At 29.9% G+C, this 19,274-nt stretch overlaps 1 protein-coding gene across 1 annotated transcript; it reads right to left on the bottom strand.

The window, feature by feature from the left end:
• Positions 1 to 15,960: 15,960 nt before the first annotated feature.
• On the bottom strand, positions 15,961 to 18,166 carry LOC133318979 (piggyBac transposable element-derived protein 2-like). Its single transcript, XM_061521669.1, has 2 exons — positions 17,990 to 18,166; positions 15,961 to 17,649 (listed from the first exon to the last, which is right to left on the bottom strand). The coding sequence occupies exons 1-2, from the start codon at positions 18,023 to 18,025 to the stop codon at positions 15,979 to 15,981; spliced, it is 1,707 nt and encodes a 568-aa protein (XP_061377653.1). The 5' UTR covers positions 18,026 to 18,166; the 3' UTR covers positions 15,961 to 15,978.
• Positions 18,167 to 19,274: the final 1,108 nt, after the last annotated feature.

Raw genomic sequence — 19,274 nt, 5'->3', positions numbered from 1 at the left:
AAAAACATCGTAAATGTTACACATATTTAAAGAATTTAAATTTATATCATTTTTATAATAAATACATTTTATAATAATAATTTTTCATTCGAAAACAAATAAAAAGTTATCTATAAAAAAAAATGTTATTTGATGTTGTCAGGTATAATTACTTAGTGGTCTTATAATTTATTTAAAAATATTGATAAAGATACTCAAAATATCAATGATATTTAATATTGTTGATAGATTTAACGTATGTATTATGTATTGATAGTTACACATCCGATGTTTGATCTCATATTTTCTTTGAATATCTTATGATCTGTACTCAGAACTGAAATGAACTGTACTGTACTGTATCCAGAGACCGTAGGTAGATTTGAATTTTAGTTTAAATTGTTATAAATCAAACATTGTGTTTAGCAAAAATAGGTATTATACTTTACAGAAATCTGTTGGTTTTAATAATAAGGAAAAGCGACCCAAACTTTATATTTTGTTTCAAAAGGAAACAGTAAAAACACCTCTTAGTTTTTGATTATACTCGTACGACTTGTTTCATTAATTCTTCTTTAACTCTTCAAAATTGAAGATGAGACGAACTCCCTAAATTAAAGAGCGATAACAATTATAAGATCGTTTTCATTCTTAGTGATTCATGTTTATATGTTGTGGGCGCCCGTCATAGCGTCACATTTGCTATGTTATTTTAAGGCAATAATAGATATTTATATTATATTTATTTATATTTATAGAATAATCTATAATTATACTTATTTCTAACATTTACAATCAACGAGCTGATTAGGTTTCTCAGGGATCCTCATTCTGTGCCTAAACTTTTGCACGGCAGTAATAGTAGTTAATATTCAAAATTAAAGATGGGGACAAAACGCAAAAGAAACGGTAGTGAAGGGGATATTTGTTAGAAGATACAAAGGTGGAAGACAAACTTATTTAACGAAGAAGGTACGTATTGCATTGCTCCGACAACGAACCTAAAAGTGTATTGACTTTTGTGAATTATCCATTTTTAATGTTATTTCCATAGTTCCTTATTGTTTTGTAAACAAAAAATACTGGTGTTGAACCCTGATATTTCCAGGAATAGTCCTGCAAGTAAGCGGTAATGTGAATCTACAAACGTAGTGACACCCGTGCCTATTGATACTACGACGTTCAACAGTAAAACATCAGAGCGTCCATTGACCTTTGGCCCATATTTCCTCAAGAGCCTATATCGTCGACTACTTAGCCTCTATCTGGACTGCCAAACTCATTACCGGAATATTATAATGAATCTTATCTGATTGAAACTTTGTTAATTTTTAAATATAAATATAATTCAAGTCTCTTTGTAATGTACCAAATAATAATATTCTGAAATTGATATATAATCATCACCTACATTATACTAAGAAATTTATATTTTGTATCTATATTTTGTCCGTCTTCTAGTCTAATGTTTTTTATACAAAATAAAGTAATTATTGACTGAACATATGTATTATTATAATCTACTGTTGTAAAGATAAAAAAATATTATTATGCATAAACAAAATATTAATTATACAGTTTAATAGACGTACAGTGATTTGCATGAAAATTTGAGCAGGAAATCCGTTAAACATGCGAAATACATTATAAGGGTGTGTTGAAACACTCGGATCTGTAATATATTACCAGGGGTATTAACAAAAAATATATATCAACCCCACTGAATATATCTTACAATTAGTGATAATCATTATGTGAAATTAATTTTAATTTTGTAAGCATTGCAAGGTATTATTATTAATTTCGCTATAATATTAAATCCCCTTATTAATTGTTGTATAGAAATAGCCAAACATCAAAGTATTCAAAATTCCTCAACATCAACTTAAATCCATGCAATGCTCTTCTTTTAAACGTTTATTTGACTTACAATTCCGCCAATTCCCCATTTCCTCTGTTCACGTTACCTCGTTTAATCATCACGTGTACCAACAGCGCTCTCTAGTGAGGTTGCAAAGAGTTGAATTACCGCTTTCGTCTCCTGGGGATTATTTTAGTGCACCTACTAAAGGATCTCGTTTGGGTAAATAAATAAAGTCAGATTTTTTGTTCTTAGAACATATAAACAGTCCTTTTATTTATGCAATATGTGTATTTGTTTCGCTTCAAATAGATTACCTTGTAATTAAAAAAAATAAAAGATGAATTTCGGACACAATATAATGTAAGTTAAGTATTAAAAATTAGTTTTTAATATTGCACTTCGATAGTAAAATCTACAGCTTGTTATTGTTTTTCTAACTATACTTTTGTTTTGAAATAAAACGAATTATATTTAATCCCGTTCATCGAAAACCAATGGTATAATGAACATTCGACATAGTAGCATTGGAATGGTGAAAATTTTTAACTTCCGTAAATGGCCGGGTGGCAACGATCGTAAAGCAAAGGTATTGCTAAGCCGATTCCAAGCGTAGACCGGTTACGACGCTTGCCAGAAAGTAAAACCATTTCTCGGTCTCTGGTTTTGTTTATTAATGTGTATTGAAATCAGATTGAGTAGTTGCAAATATTAACTGAAATAAAATATTAGTTGTTGAAATAAATTTTATTGTTAAAGTTTTTGTTAGTCTTATTATTGGAAACTAAAACTTTTAATTCTAAGGTGTACAACTAAAATTATTTAGCATATTAGAATTACACATATAATATGTGGAATTTAGAACCACTTAATTGTTTTTAAAAAGAGTGACGTCAGCATTATTGACGTCACAAATGCCTTATTTCTTGATTATCGTCAGCCTTTTAGGTTATGAAGGTAACCGCGTAGACGGTTTGACGAATTCTTTATTTCGAAGAGATCCGATCCGAACAACGGCTCCAGTGAGAATATCTTTAATTGGTGCTCTTGCCTCTATTTATACCGACCAACACTAATTTTTCTGATTGTACTTTCACAGGGGGCTATGCATCACGTTGCGCAGCGAGAGTTACTGGGAAGCCGTCTCCTCCTTTTGCGAAGCAGTCTTGCTGGTTAAGGAGGATGTGGAGCGCTTGGGGAAACGATCCTCCTCACGCCCCAGCTGCCACAGATGCCAGGGGTTTGGGATCGCGTGACGCTCTCCAGCCACCGTAAGCACGAGTCTTCGGACGGTGAGTAAGGGTAGCTCGCCACCCGACCAGAACCAGACCCGAGCGAACGGCGCGTAGCATACCGCTAGCGCCTCAAAGAGCTATCAGACGACCATAAATGGGACCCCAGAGCCGATGTCAAGCCGAGTTGCGGGTGCAAGCATAATGATGTACCGCGACCCGGCTCGGAACAGGAGAAGGCACTGGGAGTATTTAGTCAGTAAGAGTCAGACACTCTCTCTTGCCCCAGCCTTGGCAAGAGACGAATATAATGACGATTTTCCCCTTCAAAAAAAAGGTATCACTTGAAAATTTTAGCCATCCATAATTATTAATTACGTAAATAAAAGGTATTAGCTTTGATAAATACTATTGGTAATAAGTTAAAATTATATTTCTAGATGTCAACATCTTTGATCTAATATTAAAACAATTAAGAACAATTTTATAATAATTCCTATAACTTTAATAATTTGTATTGCTTCGTATTATTTAAGGTTATGATAATAGTAATAGTTTGTCTTTGGAAGCTTCTTTTTAAAATAATAGAACTTGGTCATTTCCTTTAGTTAAAGTACGCTAACGACAACCAGTGGAGTTTAAAAAACCAATAGTTTTCTTATAGTATATAATATAAAACTAAAAGTTATACTAAGAAGCAATAGTGATCGATGCTAGATCACATATTGAATGTTTCTGATAATTGAACCTTAATATATATATTGTCTAGAGTTCTGATACTTAGTATTAGTTGGGGTTATTTGTGCAACGTCGACCTGGCAATTCAGCAGCGTAGGCGTTTGCCCAATAGGTATTACATGTAAAGTGCTAAGTATAACTGGGATCGCAGTGTCAGCAGTTGCCCAATGGCTAGAGATATAACACCCATATTAATATTACTCATATCTATTTGCTATGTCAACATTAACGAATGTCTGTAATATTCCACATCAAATATATTGTAAAAATAAAAATAATTACTTAATGTGAGTTCATTAGAAAAATAAATTTGTATACTAACACTATAAGTCGTCAACTGTTTGGGAAGTGTTAATGAGAATTGATTTTTTTTATTTATTTTTATAAGACAGACATCTGTTTCTTTAATATAAGTGATACATTTCAAATAATTTCTGTGACACTATACAACATAATTACAATACCCTTTATAGAAACTGCCAGTGGATAGCTAATAACTCGATCATTAAAATATTATTCGTGTTTATTTGGAAATGCTTAAAAGGCCAATTAATCTAGAGGTACGTATTAATCGTAGCCGCAAACGGTTGGTGAATACATTTGGCATTCTAATTAAGCGAGTCCGAGTTATAACTAAATTCGAACTAATTGTTATTTGTGTGTTTAAAATTATTGTTCGTTAATTCATTATTTGTTTCTGTATTTGTACCGGTTCATTTATTATAAGTTATGTGAACAAAATAAATATCTCTTATTATAATTCCAAATAGTATTTTACGGTTCAAACCAATCTCTGTGTGTTCTTTCAGATCCTTTTTCTTTGAAATTCCTGAAGATACCGAGTTAGAATTCATATCCATTACTTTTATTCCTCTTTTGCTATTAGTTTTTAAATTGATTCAAAGATGACTGATGCTGTATTCATTACTAACTATTTGCTACGGGATGCAGTATCAGGAGATGATTGTAAGTAACAAGTAAGTATATCTCATACTAGTCTTTTGTATTCATACATTCAAAGAATGGTACACTTTTATATACATTTATACAATTAATGTTTTTCTACATTTTTAAAAAGATATTAAGCAAGAAAAATTAAAAATAGAAATCGGAAAATATTTTATGACCCGCGTGTAATTAACACTAAATCGAACTCGCAAGAGCCATTACCCGCAATTCCGCAACGGAAACCATTGCCTTTTTATTTCCATTCAACTTGGCGTCAGCATGTTCTATAATCTGTAATAGAACAAAAGTTCTACAGATGCACTTAACTGCGGCCTTCGCTTTATTAGAGTGCATATTTCCACTGTTTTATTTGAATAAAACTTTCAATATTAGATACTTTTAAATCATTCAGAATTATACATAAAATTATAAAGAAACTTGTTATTTATATTGGTAATAATTTCTATCATTGTTTTCTTTTTATTTATTTAAAGGAATTCAGAAAAAAACATTATTTTCAATACGAATTAGATATCGTTTAGTATACACATCTGCTATCAAAATTTACTCAGAATATTATTCAACATGTAGTTATCATTTAAAATGTTCAAAGTTGCGTTCTTTTTTCATTTTCAGTGGAATTTCGGCTCGTTTAATCATCACACATGCATCGCCCTCCTGGAAAAGAGATGAATTACCGCTAACACTTCCTGAGTATAAAAGACTTCACCAACAACAAAGGCAAATGTGGCAAACGTGGTTCTTTTTTAGCGGTCCTGTTTGGTTTATAGGCTAATATAAGTTCGATAAAAACAAGTCCTAGTTTAATATTTATAAATAAATATTAAATATATTCATAATATACTAAAATAAATCAAACATAGAAAGACCTTTACCAAGTTTAAATTTCGAACCAAAATAATGTTTATCAAAAACCGTTATATGATTATACTTGTGAAATTATTTGTTAGTCTAAATAATGTTATTATTTTTATTATTTTAAAATGCAGTGACTTGATCGTACAATAAAATCGTACCTTAGCCGCTCTAAATCATTGATTCATTTATGCTGGATGGGAAACAATTTTCTTAATAATTTCTGAAATTATTGTCAGTCATATCACATATAAACCATTTTTTATTCTTAGCAAACAAGTTCAGTGTTTACAAGTAATTAATATATATCACTTTCATGAATTAGAAAATATAGTAATAAACGCAGAAGTAGTTTGTATAGATGAAAATACTTAACTTGTAAATAATAACACCTTAAACTATCTCAACGTAAATTATAAACTGAACTATCTTGAAACATGAGATTAAATTTAATATTACTGATATTTTCAAAACAGTTGTTATGAATTTTTATAACTTTACATTTACATTTTATTGAAAACAAAATAATTTACATAAGTGATTAAAATAAATAAAAGACAACCACGGTGATATACAAAAAGAGCTATCATTGCCTAATTAATGTATACGAACAAAAAATTTAAACTCCCATCATTCAGATTTAAAGCACCATTAATCTTCTAAATTCATATAAAGGGTCAGCGAAGTCAAAAAAAAGGATCAGTTCACTGAGATTTTGAATTTCAGCCGATATTTTATGTCCCTTTATATTAAATTTAAGGTAATATTATTTTTTCAATGAGAGAACATTGACCATTTATCTTTTTACAGCCATTAAAGTTCAATTCTCTGAAGTATTTCAAAAGAATGGGATGCGTCATCATACTATTAATATTTCAAAATAACATTGTACAATTTTGCTTGAAAATGTAAAGTTAAGACTTCAATCCTAGCCATCATCAGAGCGATATTCGGTATTCAATAAGATTATAAAACGTTGTTGCTAATTATTTAAGCATTAGCTGTTCAGATGCTTTCAGCATTCAGCTGGTTTTATAAGTATAGATTACATGGTAGTATGATATTGTCCACCGATAACATAAATTTTGCCTTTTTATCGTTTAAGCGTGCTTGAGTTATATACACAATACTGCGTTGAGTATAATTTTGTGCCAATACCCCTCACATGAAATTTAATAAAAAAATATTTTAAGGTCCTTCACCTAATTAATTATACCTGTTAATGATTGATTCAAACCAAAATATATTTTTTCCTCATTAAAAATTTGTTTTCAAACGATTTTGATTCTAATTTACAAAAAAATAAAGATGGATTTGTTATCTAGGTGCAAAAGGTGAATTTTCTTAATACATTTTCCGCAGTGATAACAAAGTTCAAAGCAACAATGAGAGAAATTGATTTTACCCATTGAATAATAAAAAGTGGGGTCGCAAAGAAAAAAACTGTTTTATTATTTATTGGATTTTAGACGAGAAGGAACCATAAACTATATATAACATTTATAGAAATTTTGTAACAATATGTTGCAGGACAGAATAAGATCATAAATGTTTATGTATAATAGATTATAACCCCGTTTGTTTATTTTTTTTATAACTGAGAAACAAAAGAGAAAAGTGATCTCATTTTATACAAAATTCCTTAACAATAACCACTCAATAACAGAGCCTTCGATATAACTAACAGAAGGCAAGGGTGTAATCAGCAAAGTACTACCATCCATGGGGCAAAGAACTAGCACATATGTATGTATATATATATCTCTATATATTTATCTACATAGCACTTTGAAAAGTAGATGCTATACATTAATAAACATATAATTTGTACTAATACGAGGCAATATTTAATAAAATTATGAAGTCAGATTAAAGTGATTTACATAAAAATATTTTTTTATATCAAAACACATGCGCTGGTTTTTCATTCAATAGCTTTCCATCTGATGAAAGAACAAAGTAATCAAAATTATGACAGCGATGACAATAACAACAGAGAACAAATGAAAGATGCATAGCATGTTTAGATTCATTTAAATTTCTTGTTATATTATCGTAAAAATATGAAAGAAATCGGATATTAAAATATGTACAGAACTGTAATCCCAAACTAACAACTCTTGTTAAAAATATATGCAATGAAACAACTTATTAACAATTTTCTTTGTAAGAAATAAAAAATATAAACAAATTAAAATAATAAAACACTAAATTGTGATTAAAAATATGGAATATTTTAAATATTTTTTATACAACCTGAGAGTAAACCAACATTTTTGCATGTAAATTTATGTTTGTCTCGTAACAAAGCTTTGATTGTGTCAACACCGTCTCTTATCAAACGATTTGCCGACAAAATGTCCAATAGATGAGACCCGTGGAAAACCATAATTTTGTTGTCTTTTTCATTTAATATTCTCGCTTAGTTTCTGTAATAAAAATATATGGGTAATATTTATTCAAACGAAACTAATATTTTTCGTATTACTACGCGTATTTTATTATTTTAAAAACTACGTACTCCTGACTTCGGTTACTTTGAATCACATACATCATCACATCTCGTCCGCCCGTGCTCACGGTCGCTGCAAAGTAACCGAAACGTCGAGAGTATTTAATATTTAAAATAATAAAATACGCGTAGTAATCCGAAAAATATTCGTTTCATTTATATGAATACTCGCAAAAGTATTAGACTTCGTTAATTTTTTTTTTAATGCCTTATAGTTATTTATATGTAACGAGGTCATTATAATAAAAGCAAAACTTTTGATGGCGTCAATCTGACTGCAACGACGACATTTTGTTCCATACAGGGCTAAAAAAAAAATATCTCACGAAAACGTTGCTAATAATAAGTGCATAATATTTTGTAATAGTCATAAGGTATGGACTCCCAGTTTTAGCTCATTTCGTTTGAATTCAGTGTTGACTTAGTATCCAAAGTTTCAAAGTTTTGATAATACACAATTATTTATAAAAGTGATTATTGTGTTTTCGTTTTTACATTATATTTTCGAAAAATATAATAAAGCGGACTTAACAATTGATTCTTCTTAGTTTTAGTTTCTTCTTTCTTTCTTTCTTCTTTCTTCTTCTTAGTTTTAGTTTACAAGAATAGACGTAAGTACTTTTAACAAAATCAATTGAGATAAGTTTTAATAAGATTATTAGGTATATAGGTTATGGTGTGAAACTCACAAAGAAATAACATTTACGTCATTAATACGGATTCTTACACTGTTTCCGAAGTTAAAGGTTTTCCTAAATTTTTTTTTGATTCAAAATTTTATACTTAGTTATATTATGTGGAACGAGTTGTTAAATAGTATGCTGGATCAATCCACATACGTAATATGTCGCAACTTGTACTCATTGCGTATAATGTGAAAAAGGAATACTAATGACTTGTTTTTTGGTAAATTATATCTGGTTACTGGGATACAGCTGTCTTTTCAGCACGGAATAAAATTTAATTTTATAGTTGAATTCTAACGGCCTTTTAAAAATGTCATATACATTTATGTGGATGTTGCAAAACGAGCAACATCGTGATGAAACAAAGATTATTTGAATATGTCCACACACCACATGTGTAAGGAACGGAAACGAACACAGAAAAGAAAAACTTACTCAACTATGCAAAAGGACGGTAAAGCTTTTGCGAATACCTTTCAAAACCGTGTGAATGTTAGGGCCACCATGAGAACACTAGAACGAACAAGACTTCGCTGTAATGTGACAAACAGACACATTCACAAGCTTATTATTATTTATTTATTATATTTAGTTTTTTACCTTTTCTTTTTTTAAAAACTCCTTTTTTTTTTAAACTCCTTTTTTTTAATGACGGCAGTTCATTAAATACTTTTTTTCCTAAATACAAATTCACATAGCACACATTTAATTAAAAAATCACATGTAATTATGTATAGCAATGTCATTGTGATATAGCGTCTTTATTATAAATTTAAATTACAACAGATATCAATAAAAATGAAATAAATGAGAAAACCTACGAAAGCCTCTTAGGAACTGGCCCATAACATTAACATAAAAGAACTGAACTAAAGAAACTATAAATAAAAAAGGCGAGAATGTGTGACAGATTGTGTATCGTATAAGTGTTTATGGAGGCTTGCCACTTGGGAACTTTTTACCTCTTCCTCCTTTACCTGGGCGGTTAAGTTGCGAAGTTTTAGTGGCGAATAGGCAAAGAGATGACAACGTAACGAATTGTTTTCCTTTTCTCGGGTATTGTTCCATTTCTTATAAAATTTTCTACTTTTGATAAAATTGGCCATTGGGATTTGTAAGATGGTAAATTTGGTGACGCTGTTATTCCTCTGTTCGCGATATACGTTATGAAAGTATCGTATATAATAATGAATGTGTGTTTTGGTTCAAAATAAAACCCTATGAACAATGTGTAACGACATACTTTATATTGAGTATTTTAGAGCTTAGAAACAATTAAGCAGTGTGAAATTTAATTTTTTTTAACATAATAAATTATTAAAATTAAATATGGTGAAAAAAGTAATATTTATTGTTCGAAATAAAAATAATTCAGATATGATTTTGTTTTAGTACAAAATTTGTTTTCATTTCTTTTTTCTTATAGTAAGGTTTTCCTGTTCCCGTTGGAAAGTATCGGTAGATAATGAACATATTACACAAATGAACTAGACTACAATAGTAAATATTTCAATATTATATAAAAGAAGTCTTATATCACACTTTATAAGCTATCATTAATTTATTATATTTTACTAGCCCAGTCACATTGAATTAAATTATAATAAAATTATGTAATTTTTATATCACAATCATAAGAGTTGCTTGCTTCGTGTCTCTTAGCCTAAATGTTTTGTGCGTTGCGTCAAGGGGTTGAATTTTCCCAAAACTCAACACTTTAGGGAAACCCGGACAAGGGAACTCCATTACTTCTTACGACCCGTCCCGCCTAAGGTTTTTATGTTGGAGTTACCAGTCATAAATCATTATTTGTCCGAATTGTTTATTAGGTTTCCTTCGATTTATAAAGCAGATCATGTAGAGGTTTCCTTTTGAACGGTATATCTTTCAAATACTAATAAATATTTACCTTTCCTGTTATTTTATTGCTAAAGAAGCTTTTAATTCATAATAATTATTAGATCTTAAGTTTTACAAGGATATCCTTTAAACGGTTTTATCGTTTGAATATAATATAGCGATACTTCGAGCTTTCATTTGATCTTATTACTTTCGTTGTATTCTCAAAACCGTGAACCGTTACGAAAAATTATTTTTAAGATTTTGTTTATTGAAATATTTTCTAGTTTCAAATACCAAAAACTAAAATTTCTGTTATTCTTGTTCATACACCTTTGCGAGTAGTGAATTTCGTTAAAACACTAATCGTAAGTATCGTAAGCTATCAGCTTCCGAATCAGAGGCAATGATAGGACGAGGAAGAATATTATGTTGAACTTAGTTCTCTAGAGCACAATGTTGTCACACATCTGCACATAACTAACCCCGTCTGTTAAATTTGTATACATATATACATATGATTCAATATACAACTGATACTGTTCAAGTTTATGAAACGGACTATAATTATTGACAGAGCTTTGAAGTTTTTAGAAATATCCACTAATATCTTTATAACTTTTATACATGTGATGAACAAAAACCTATTTCTAACAAAATCATCATACTTAACATTGCATTGATTAAAAATTATAATCCTTTCAAAGTTACTGTGTCGTAAAAATATTAAGGTAAGTAATTAAGTTTATTTAATTTTTCATTGGATAAACCGGGGTTTCAAACTGGAATTAAATTGCGTAAATATAATTGGACAACTCTAAGTAAATTAAACTTTTAAAGCATCAGTCTCTGAAGCGACTTTGATGGCAAAGGACATTAATGTACTGATTTAAAAATTAAGGAGAAGATGCGGATATCTCGTCAATATGAAGCACAAGTCCATGTTTGCATATCCTGCGAATAATTAAAATGATTAACTGGTTTCGTTAAGAAAATCATTTTGAAAATTAATAGAATATATATATTATATTGAGTTACAAATGTATATCTTCTGAGTTATATTACTCTTATGATTAGTTTTATATAAACGTATTATCGTAGATTCAGAAAGTATTTTGCATATTTTATATCGGTTTCGTACATCCCTTTAAAGGCGTTCTAAAGTTCAAACACCCTGTTTATAAAGCAAACTAGTTAGCAACTTCAACAGGACGGTAATTGCGACGCTGTAATAGTACCTACAGTTTGAGAACGGATCAACTGAGATGGACGTTGAGTGCATTTTACTAAACCAGACTTAAGTAATTTTAAGTTAAAAGTTTAACTATAAATTTATATTTTTTGTTAATTTTCCAGTTTAAGATATACATTAAAATAAAATAAGCTTAAGGTAGCGGTTTCGCTGGAACTACTGTCTACTGTTCATAGATCGGTTTGGAGAAGATATTTTCTATCCACAGTCAATTTCAAAAAAAGGTTTTTAAATTATGGTGTTGGGAGTTTGAATCCTGTGATGACAACTTGCCACTAAGTGAATCGCTTAGTTTTTAGGCTCTGTATACATTGTGTTTTCATGTTGAAAAATTAATTGTAAGTAAAGCAAAATAGTAATGAATTTATCTATTTTCGATTTGCCATATTAATTTACACAAATAAAACACTGATAAAGTGTACAGATTGAGTACGTTACAAATGACATAATTTTCTTATTATCCCTCATATAATATAAATTTCGAAAATTTTTGTAAAAATTGTTTGTTTACTTAGGTCCTATTTATTTTTACATTATAATTCATTAAGTCTTATGTTGGGTTTAACGCAAAATAGTCAGTAAACATTATCTTGTAATTAACAGTCATATTCTCGTTAAATTACGCAAATCCACATTGCAGAGGGATAGAAACTTGCTTAAAACTATCTTTATGGTCAATTTGAAATATGCCCCAACATATTCTGTGACGTCAGGGGCACAGACAAGTTAAATTGTGTGGGCGCGCTTTAAGCCAACCCCTTAATTATACACGAGACGATACTCTTTCTATGGTTATCGCATAGAACCCAAATTAGAAGTAGCGATTATGTAGTTTTATTATTTCTTATTACTATAATTAATTGTTTTATACCAGACCTCTTCTATAAATAATAAATTTAAATTACTTCTGATATCTAGCTGATGCAGTAGCTATTTTTTAATTAAAATACTATATTTCTATTTTTTTATATCTATTTTTCACTAAAACCATTTAAATAATGAGAAAAGGTGATATTACGTTTTCCTTAATTAATTTTTTTTTATATTAGTATCAAATATTATTTTTATATGATTCATATCTCACAAACCCTAAACCTTAAGGGGAATATACATTTAGGTAATTTCTTGTTCATGGTGGCTATACAATCATCATGTATGTATGAATAGCTAATCTTTTTATGTGAATTGGAAAATTCAGCATTCCGCAAAAAAACAGCGTTTTAAAAATTTTGTATGAAATATTTAGGTCTCATTTTATCATGGACATACCCGTATAAATGGATACAAGTATAAATGGAGATAGATTTACTTCAGATTCCAAATCAATTAAGTAGTCAATTATCACCAGTAAGTTCTATTGATGAGCTGGAGCGATACTTTGACTATCCTAATTATCCGATCCCCAAATAAATGGAATAACCTAGCATCGTCGTCTATTCCACATTCAGCTACACATTTTATTAACCATTGATATTAATGTAATGAGTATAATAGACAAAATACACGTACTGTTCTTCTTTATTAAAAAAAACTAAGAATGAAGCAAAGTTCACAGAGGTCACAGATGGAAAGAAATTTGCAGCTAAAATATTAAGATTAAACTATATAAGGTTATTACTTTTTTTCTACGAGCGAAAGAATAAATTTTCTAATAAGAAAAAGGAAACTTTTAATTCACTGTAGAACTTTATGCTTTATGGTAATGATTTTCTTAAATAAGACCGAAAGTAAAAAGTAAATTTAATTAACTCCTTTTTATGTCATAAAATTTAATTGAGTTTTATTTTATGAAAACTGACGGCATTCGAGAGGATGAAGAAAAAGTTGTTAAACGGATGAAATTAAAATTTTTAACGGACTACCCTACACAATCTTGATGGCTTGGTTTGTTTTATAGATAATTAAAATTGCATTATCATTTTAATATGTACATCATTATTATTATTTTAATTTTCACATGCTATTAAACAAGCTGTCATTCGTTTTGTTTATAAAATTATTGAGAAACCCTAATTGGCCTAATTTCATATAAATTTTGTAAGTCGATTAATAAACAAAAACTTTTACTCGAAGATTCACGCAGAGGCGAGACCTATAAATACTTAGCTTTAACTTATTAAGAAGTTCGGTCCCTATTTTGAATGTCAATGTTTCTGTAACGTAACAACAAATTGAATAATCAAGAAATCTTCTGAGTTCCGGAACAAACTCGATTAGATATTACGAAAAATATTGTATGAATAAAATGATTATGGTAATTCGAGTTCATATCAAAAGTTTTGTAATGTTTGTCGAGTACTTTATGAGCCAATATTTAATTTACAAACCAAATTTGTATCAAATTATTATATTGTATTTCATCCAAAATCCATTAAAAATCATAATTTAGGAAGAAATTAAGAATGTTTAGTTTAGTACTAACATCGAATAATAGTTATGAAATAATTTGTTGTGGAATATAATCGTAACATATACTAATGTTGTGTCAATTAGGACAGTCTTAAAGAAGTATCTTGATATCAAGAAGAATTTTTGAAAACCCCAAACCTAAGTCTGGATATATCGCCGGGTTGATATTATTTACGAGTAAATAGACCGTTTATTTCAATCTGAGACATAAAATTTCATGTAGCGTTAATTGTATTTGTCTGAAAGAGAACGTGAAGTCAGAAAATAGAAGAAATATAAATAAAAAATACAATATTGTTTATATTATGCCTTAATGGTGTTGTTTTTCATGAACCCCAAACATTGTACTGCACAGATAATATATAATCGACATAATATCGAAAAAATATATAATATTTAGCATATAAATAACCCATACTATTCCAGCTTATTAAGTATCATATTTGGAAGATTAAGTATGTCCAAAATTTGGCACACTTTGGCCATAACAGGCGGCACTAAATATACAATAACTCTGTTAGCAACCCCAAGCCTAAGGGCTTTACGACTTTCATACATAATAGTTTCGAATATGCCTTCTTGGCGGTAGAAATTTTAAGTGCTTTGTCAATGTTGGGCCTATGCTTGTAATTTAATTTGCCCCCGGCACACTGAAGATAGCACTATCGCTTTACATGCTTAATGGAAGGCGAAGACGATATTTAGGAGTGGTTTTCATGGGGAATCTAAAATGACTAAGGTTCCGTTTATGTTTATATATGAATTAAACTTAATATATACATTACTTTAGGGATCATTTGCAACGTTTTCAAAACGTCTTATTTTTAACATAATCTTCGGAAAGGGAAAAAAAACTGACTCACACATATAATTTGACATTAATTCGACCACTTATATCATTCGATAACCACTTTGATCTATGTTATTTAATAATTGTAATGAAATAAAGTATAATTGAATATATTTCTAAAAAGCTAAACCCGCACAAACAATAAACAAAAAAATCTGTCTGTTAACGTTTTAGTATAACCAATGTGCGGAAGAAAATAAATAATAAACAGACAATAACCTAGAATTCCAAATGCAATAAACAAATATTCCGAAATTTCTTCGATTTTATATTCAGAGATTTCTAGAATGCTTAGCTCATATCGCGGCCAACCAGTGATCTCATAAAATTACGATTAGATTTTAGTGTTCAGACGGGTATTTTAAAACTCTTATATGTCACATACAATTTTATAAATTTAATCTAAAATTGAGTTAAATAAAACTAATGTTTTTGGATTTACAAAATGTAGAAGGCTTCACAATTTTACGATTTTACGATGATACGCAAAATATGTTTATTTCATTTAACCCTTTACTTGGCAAGAACTAAAAATATGAAAAAAAAGGAAATTATTGATAAATTTTGTTTAATTTATGAATGGACAACTTGAGAAAAATAAAAATAAAAATCTAGGTATCCTAGGTTTCGAGAAAACTTAAGTACATCACAATGTACACTGCCAATTTTACAGAAATATTATAAATAAATTGTTTGTACATTTTGGTGTACACTACCAAGGACATAATGAATTACATTATTCAGGTTATTATAAATTTATTTCAAAAAAAGGAGGAAATATTTAAATTATTCTTTATTATTTTAGGTGAAAATTACGAAAGCAATTACGTTTTATTTTTCCCACAACAAAACACAAATGTACGTTACATTTTATACAGTAGACAGATGTTCTTCCACTCTTACAATATTTGCAACGCATTGTTTCATTACCTGCTTCTGGAAGATGACCTGTGTTATCAAATCTGACGCTATCAGTTGGTCGGACTGAGACTGGTTTATGGATTTTCAGATTCTCGCCTATATCGTCTGTAACGTTTTGGTTTGTTCCTATTCTATTAGACTTAGACAACCCATCAAACAATTCAAATCTGAAATCTTTCAATGAAGTCTTCTTCCCATCTCTTCTATGTAGGAGCCAAGCGTTATTTATACACATATCAACAAGTTGTGAAAATATTCCCAAGTACCAACGGTGACTTTTGAAGGGAGTTCTATATAACGATATCAACATATCTGCTAAATCGACCCCTCCCATATGTTTGTTGTAATGTTTGACCACTTGAGGACATTCTACATCTACTTTCTTTTTCTCATCCTTATCGTATCGTTTGATTGTTTCTAAGGGGTACGAGTCTATGTAGGTGCTAATAAGTGTAACCACTTTATTGTCGTTCCACTTTACGACTGCCAACTTATTCTTATTGCAAACCACCTGGGCGCTAGAACCGCGTTTCTTCTTTTTTAATTGTTTGTCAGTTGGCAATAACTCTTGACAGCCTCTGAGACGATTAGTCCTTATTGTTCCTAGACTAAGGATCCCGTATTCTTCCCGCAGAATATATGTTAGTTCAGGCGACATAAAAAAGTTATCAGCATACACAATGGCCGGCTTTTTCTTTATAGTTTGACACAATGCAAGCACTACCATACCTCCTAAACCAATTGTAGCTTCTTTCTCTGAAAAAGTCAGTCCACGAAAGGTATCGTCGCCACCATACAGAATAAAATCGTAGATGATACCCGAAACACCCGCACGGACAAAATTCTTAAACCCCCATTTCTTAGGTTTCATTTTTATGTACTGCTTTCGTTTACCTGCTTTACGACCTTTATAAGGTATCATCATCTCGTCAATGGAATATTTTCCTTCTTCTTCAATTTTCAGAAAATTTTTGCGTATTTTCTCCATTAGGGGGCGAATCTTGAAATAACGGTCTGAATCTTGCAAAGTATTATCAACAAAATGAATATATCGACGTATTTGTTGATACTTTTTGAGAGGCATAAGATCAGCAATGAGAGGGTATCTTGTTTTTCTTGCCCAATAGTCAGTATAAGCTGGCATCTGTACTATACCCATCATGATTTGAATGGCCAGGAAGCTTTTAATCTCATCTTCTGTCAGCTGAATAGATCGACCTAGTTGTTCAACTGCATATAAATTTGTATTATAAACAATGTCAGTAATTAAGTCAGGAGAAAAAAAGAAATAAAAATAATCCAGTACTGTCTCTATTTGTGTTTGATGGAGATTGTATAAGTTTTCTTCAAGAGATACATTGTGACGAAATACTTCTAGTGGTGAAAGGGCTTCTAGTGATGATGCTATTGAAGGTGGATCAGAGGTATCTGGTGAAGGCGGTATATAAGCATTTGCTTCCTCATCAGATGTGGAACTATCGTCAGAGCATGCGTTTTGAGCGGGTACCAAAGCCAAGATCTTATGGGCGCGAGTTAGTTGTAAGTTCTGCAGGCGGAAAAAGAAAAAAAAAAGTTCAAAGCAGACAGTTTTTATGAGAAGGTAAAAAAATAAATAAACAAAAACTGCCGATTCGTTGAAAAACAAAAACTGTGTAAACTTAGCAATGTACAGCGTGGTTACCATAGTTCATTTTTAGTATTTTAGTGCGTTATTGGCAACGTGCAGTGCAGTGTACATACATTTGTTTCAACCAAAATCGGCCATAAAAATTGACACAGTAACGCATAAAACCACTTTTTGAGTAATACATAGTTTTTAGATCAAATAACACACCATTTTTTATTAGTTTTTGAGCTAAAAAGTAATTTATAACGCAAAAACTTACCCGGGTCCCGCCAACACTTTGTTGTTTCGAAGCCATTTTGAATTTGACATGTGTTGTTCAGTGTTGCAACAACGAAAATATTTTTCTACTAATTCTAAATTATTTAGTAATATTTTTAATAAAAACAAAACAAAAAAGTATTATTATTTAACCAGTAAATTTTTTTTGAAATGTATGTACAGTCTAATGTACCTTACCAAGTTAAGGGTTAAATAAATACACGCAAAGTCTTAGATCGCACTTAAATTGAGTATCAAAAATTTTGTTTTAAACATTATAAATTTTAAATTTTAACCTTGAGCTTGTTCCTTGGAATAAGCCTCAGATGAGGTATACCACAAAATACACATCACAGTCCCAAACTTCATCTGCATAAGAGTTTGACCCGAAAACAAGTTCCAATGAGATATATGTATATTGTATACAGTGCTTTGTTAGCTAGAAGTAGTTGTAAGCGATTATTAAGAAAATATATAAAAATTAAAACAGCATTTACAGTGGTAGTTGTGTTAGTAGTAGTAGTGGTATTGTTAAGGACAAAACTGTAGCAAATTTTTAACTGTCACAAATTTTTAACTGTAAATAAATTTTTATCATTTGTAACTTCAGCACAATTTTTAGCTTCAAAATCAAATATAAACAATATTAAAATGAAATAATCCTGTTAATGTTACCTTAATTGTATAATAAGTAAAAACGTAACTGTGAATTATGTAGATTAAAAACATTTTAAGTGAAATATCAATTGCGTCTTCTTAGTAAATTCACAAATCAGTATGAGAAACTCAGAAATCCATTGCTGTAGAGTGATTTATGACTGTTTCATTGTCTCTTAAAATATAACAACTATAATGAGATCTATTGTTGAAGAATTTCCTTTAATATTGTGGTTATATAATATTAAAGGTGTTATTTTATACGAATGGTATCTAGGTAAATGTAAATGCAGACTGAATATTGAATATTCGACTATGCAAACAGATAAGTTTGGAACATAGCATCGCCCACGTGTGGAGGGACCTTAAGTGGCCTCCATAAATTCAGCTGTTGTAAGTTTAAGCGGTCACACAGACTTCACGGTTCTGGAATAAGCGATAAATTACAGGGAAGTACTTAACTTGTTAATGCATTACAGCACGGCAAGAGAAATTCAATATTCTACTCAATTTTTTATAGTTCTGAGTGAAATGTTTTCAATAAAACAAGAAGACTGATATATGTAATTTTTTTTTTCATTAATTACATATTTTTTTACATTAATTTAATTTATTAAATTGTTGAAAAT

The sequence above is a fragment of the Danaus plexippus genome, chromosome 10, assembly GCF_018135715.1.
Source record: "Danaus plexippus chromosome 10, MEX_DaPlex, whole genome shotgun sequence".
Taxonomy (NCBI): Eukaryota; Metazoa; Arthropoda; class Insecta; order Lepidoptera; family Nymphalidae; genus Danaus; species Danaus plexippus.
The sequence above is the reverse complement of the archived record's forward strand: the minus strand, read 5'-3'. Positions and strand labels throughout refer to the sequence as shown.

What these genes read in the sequence shown, in the direction of transcription:
- LOC133318979 (XM_061521669.1), bottom strand. Translation starts at nt 18,025, where the DNA reads ATGGCTTCGAAACAACAAAGTGTTGGCGGGACCCGG. An exon ending in AAAGTGTTGGCGGGACCCGG is followed by an intron (nt 17,650 to 17,989) that starts GTAAGTTTTTGC and finishes TTCCGCCTGCAG; the next exon opens with AACTTACAACTAACTCGCGC.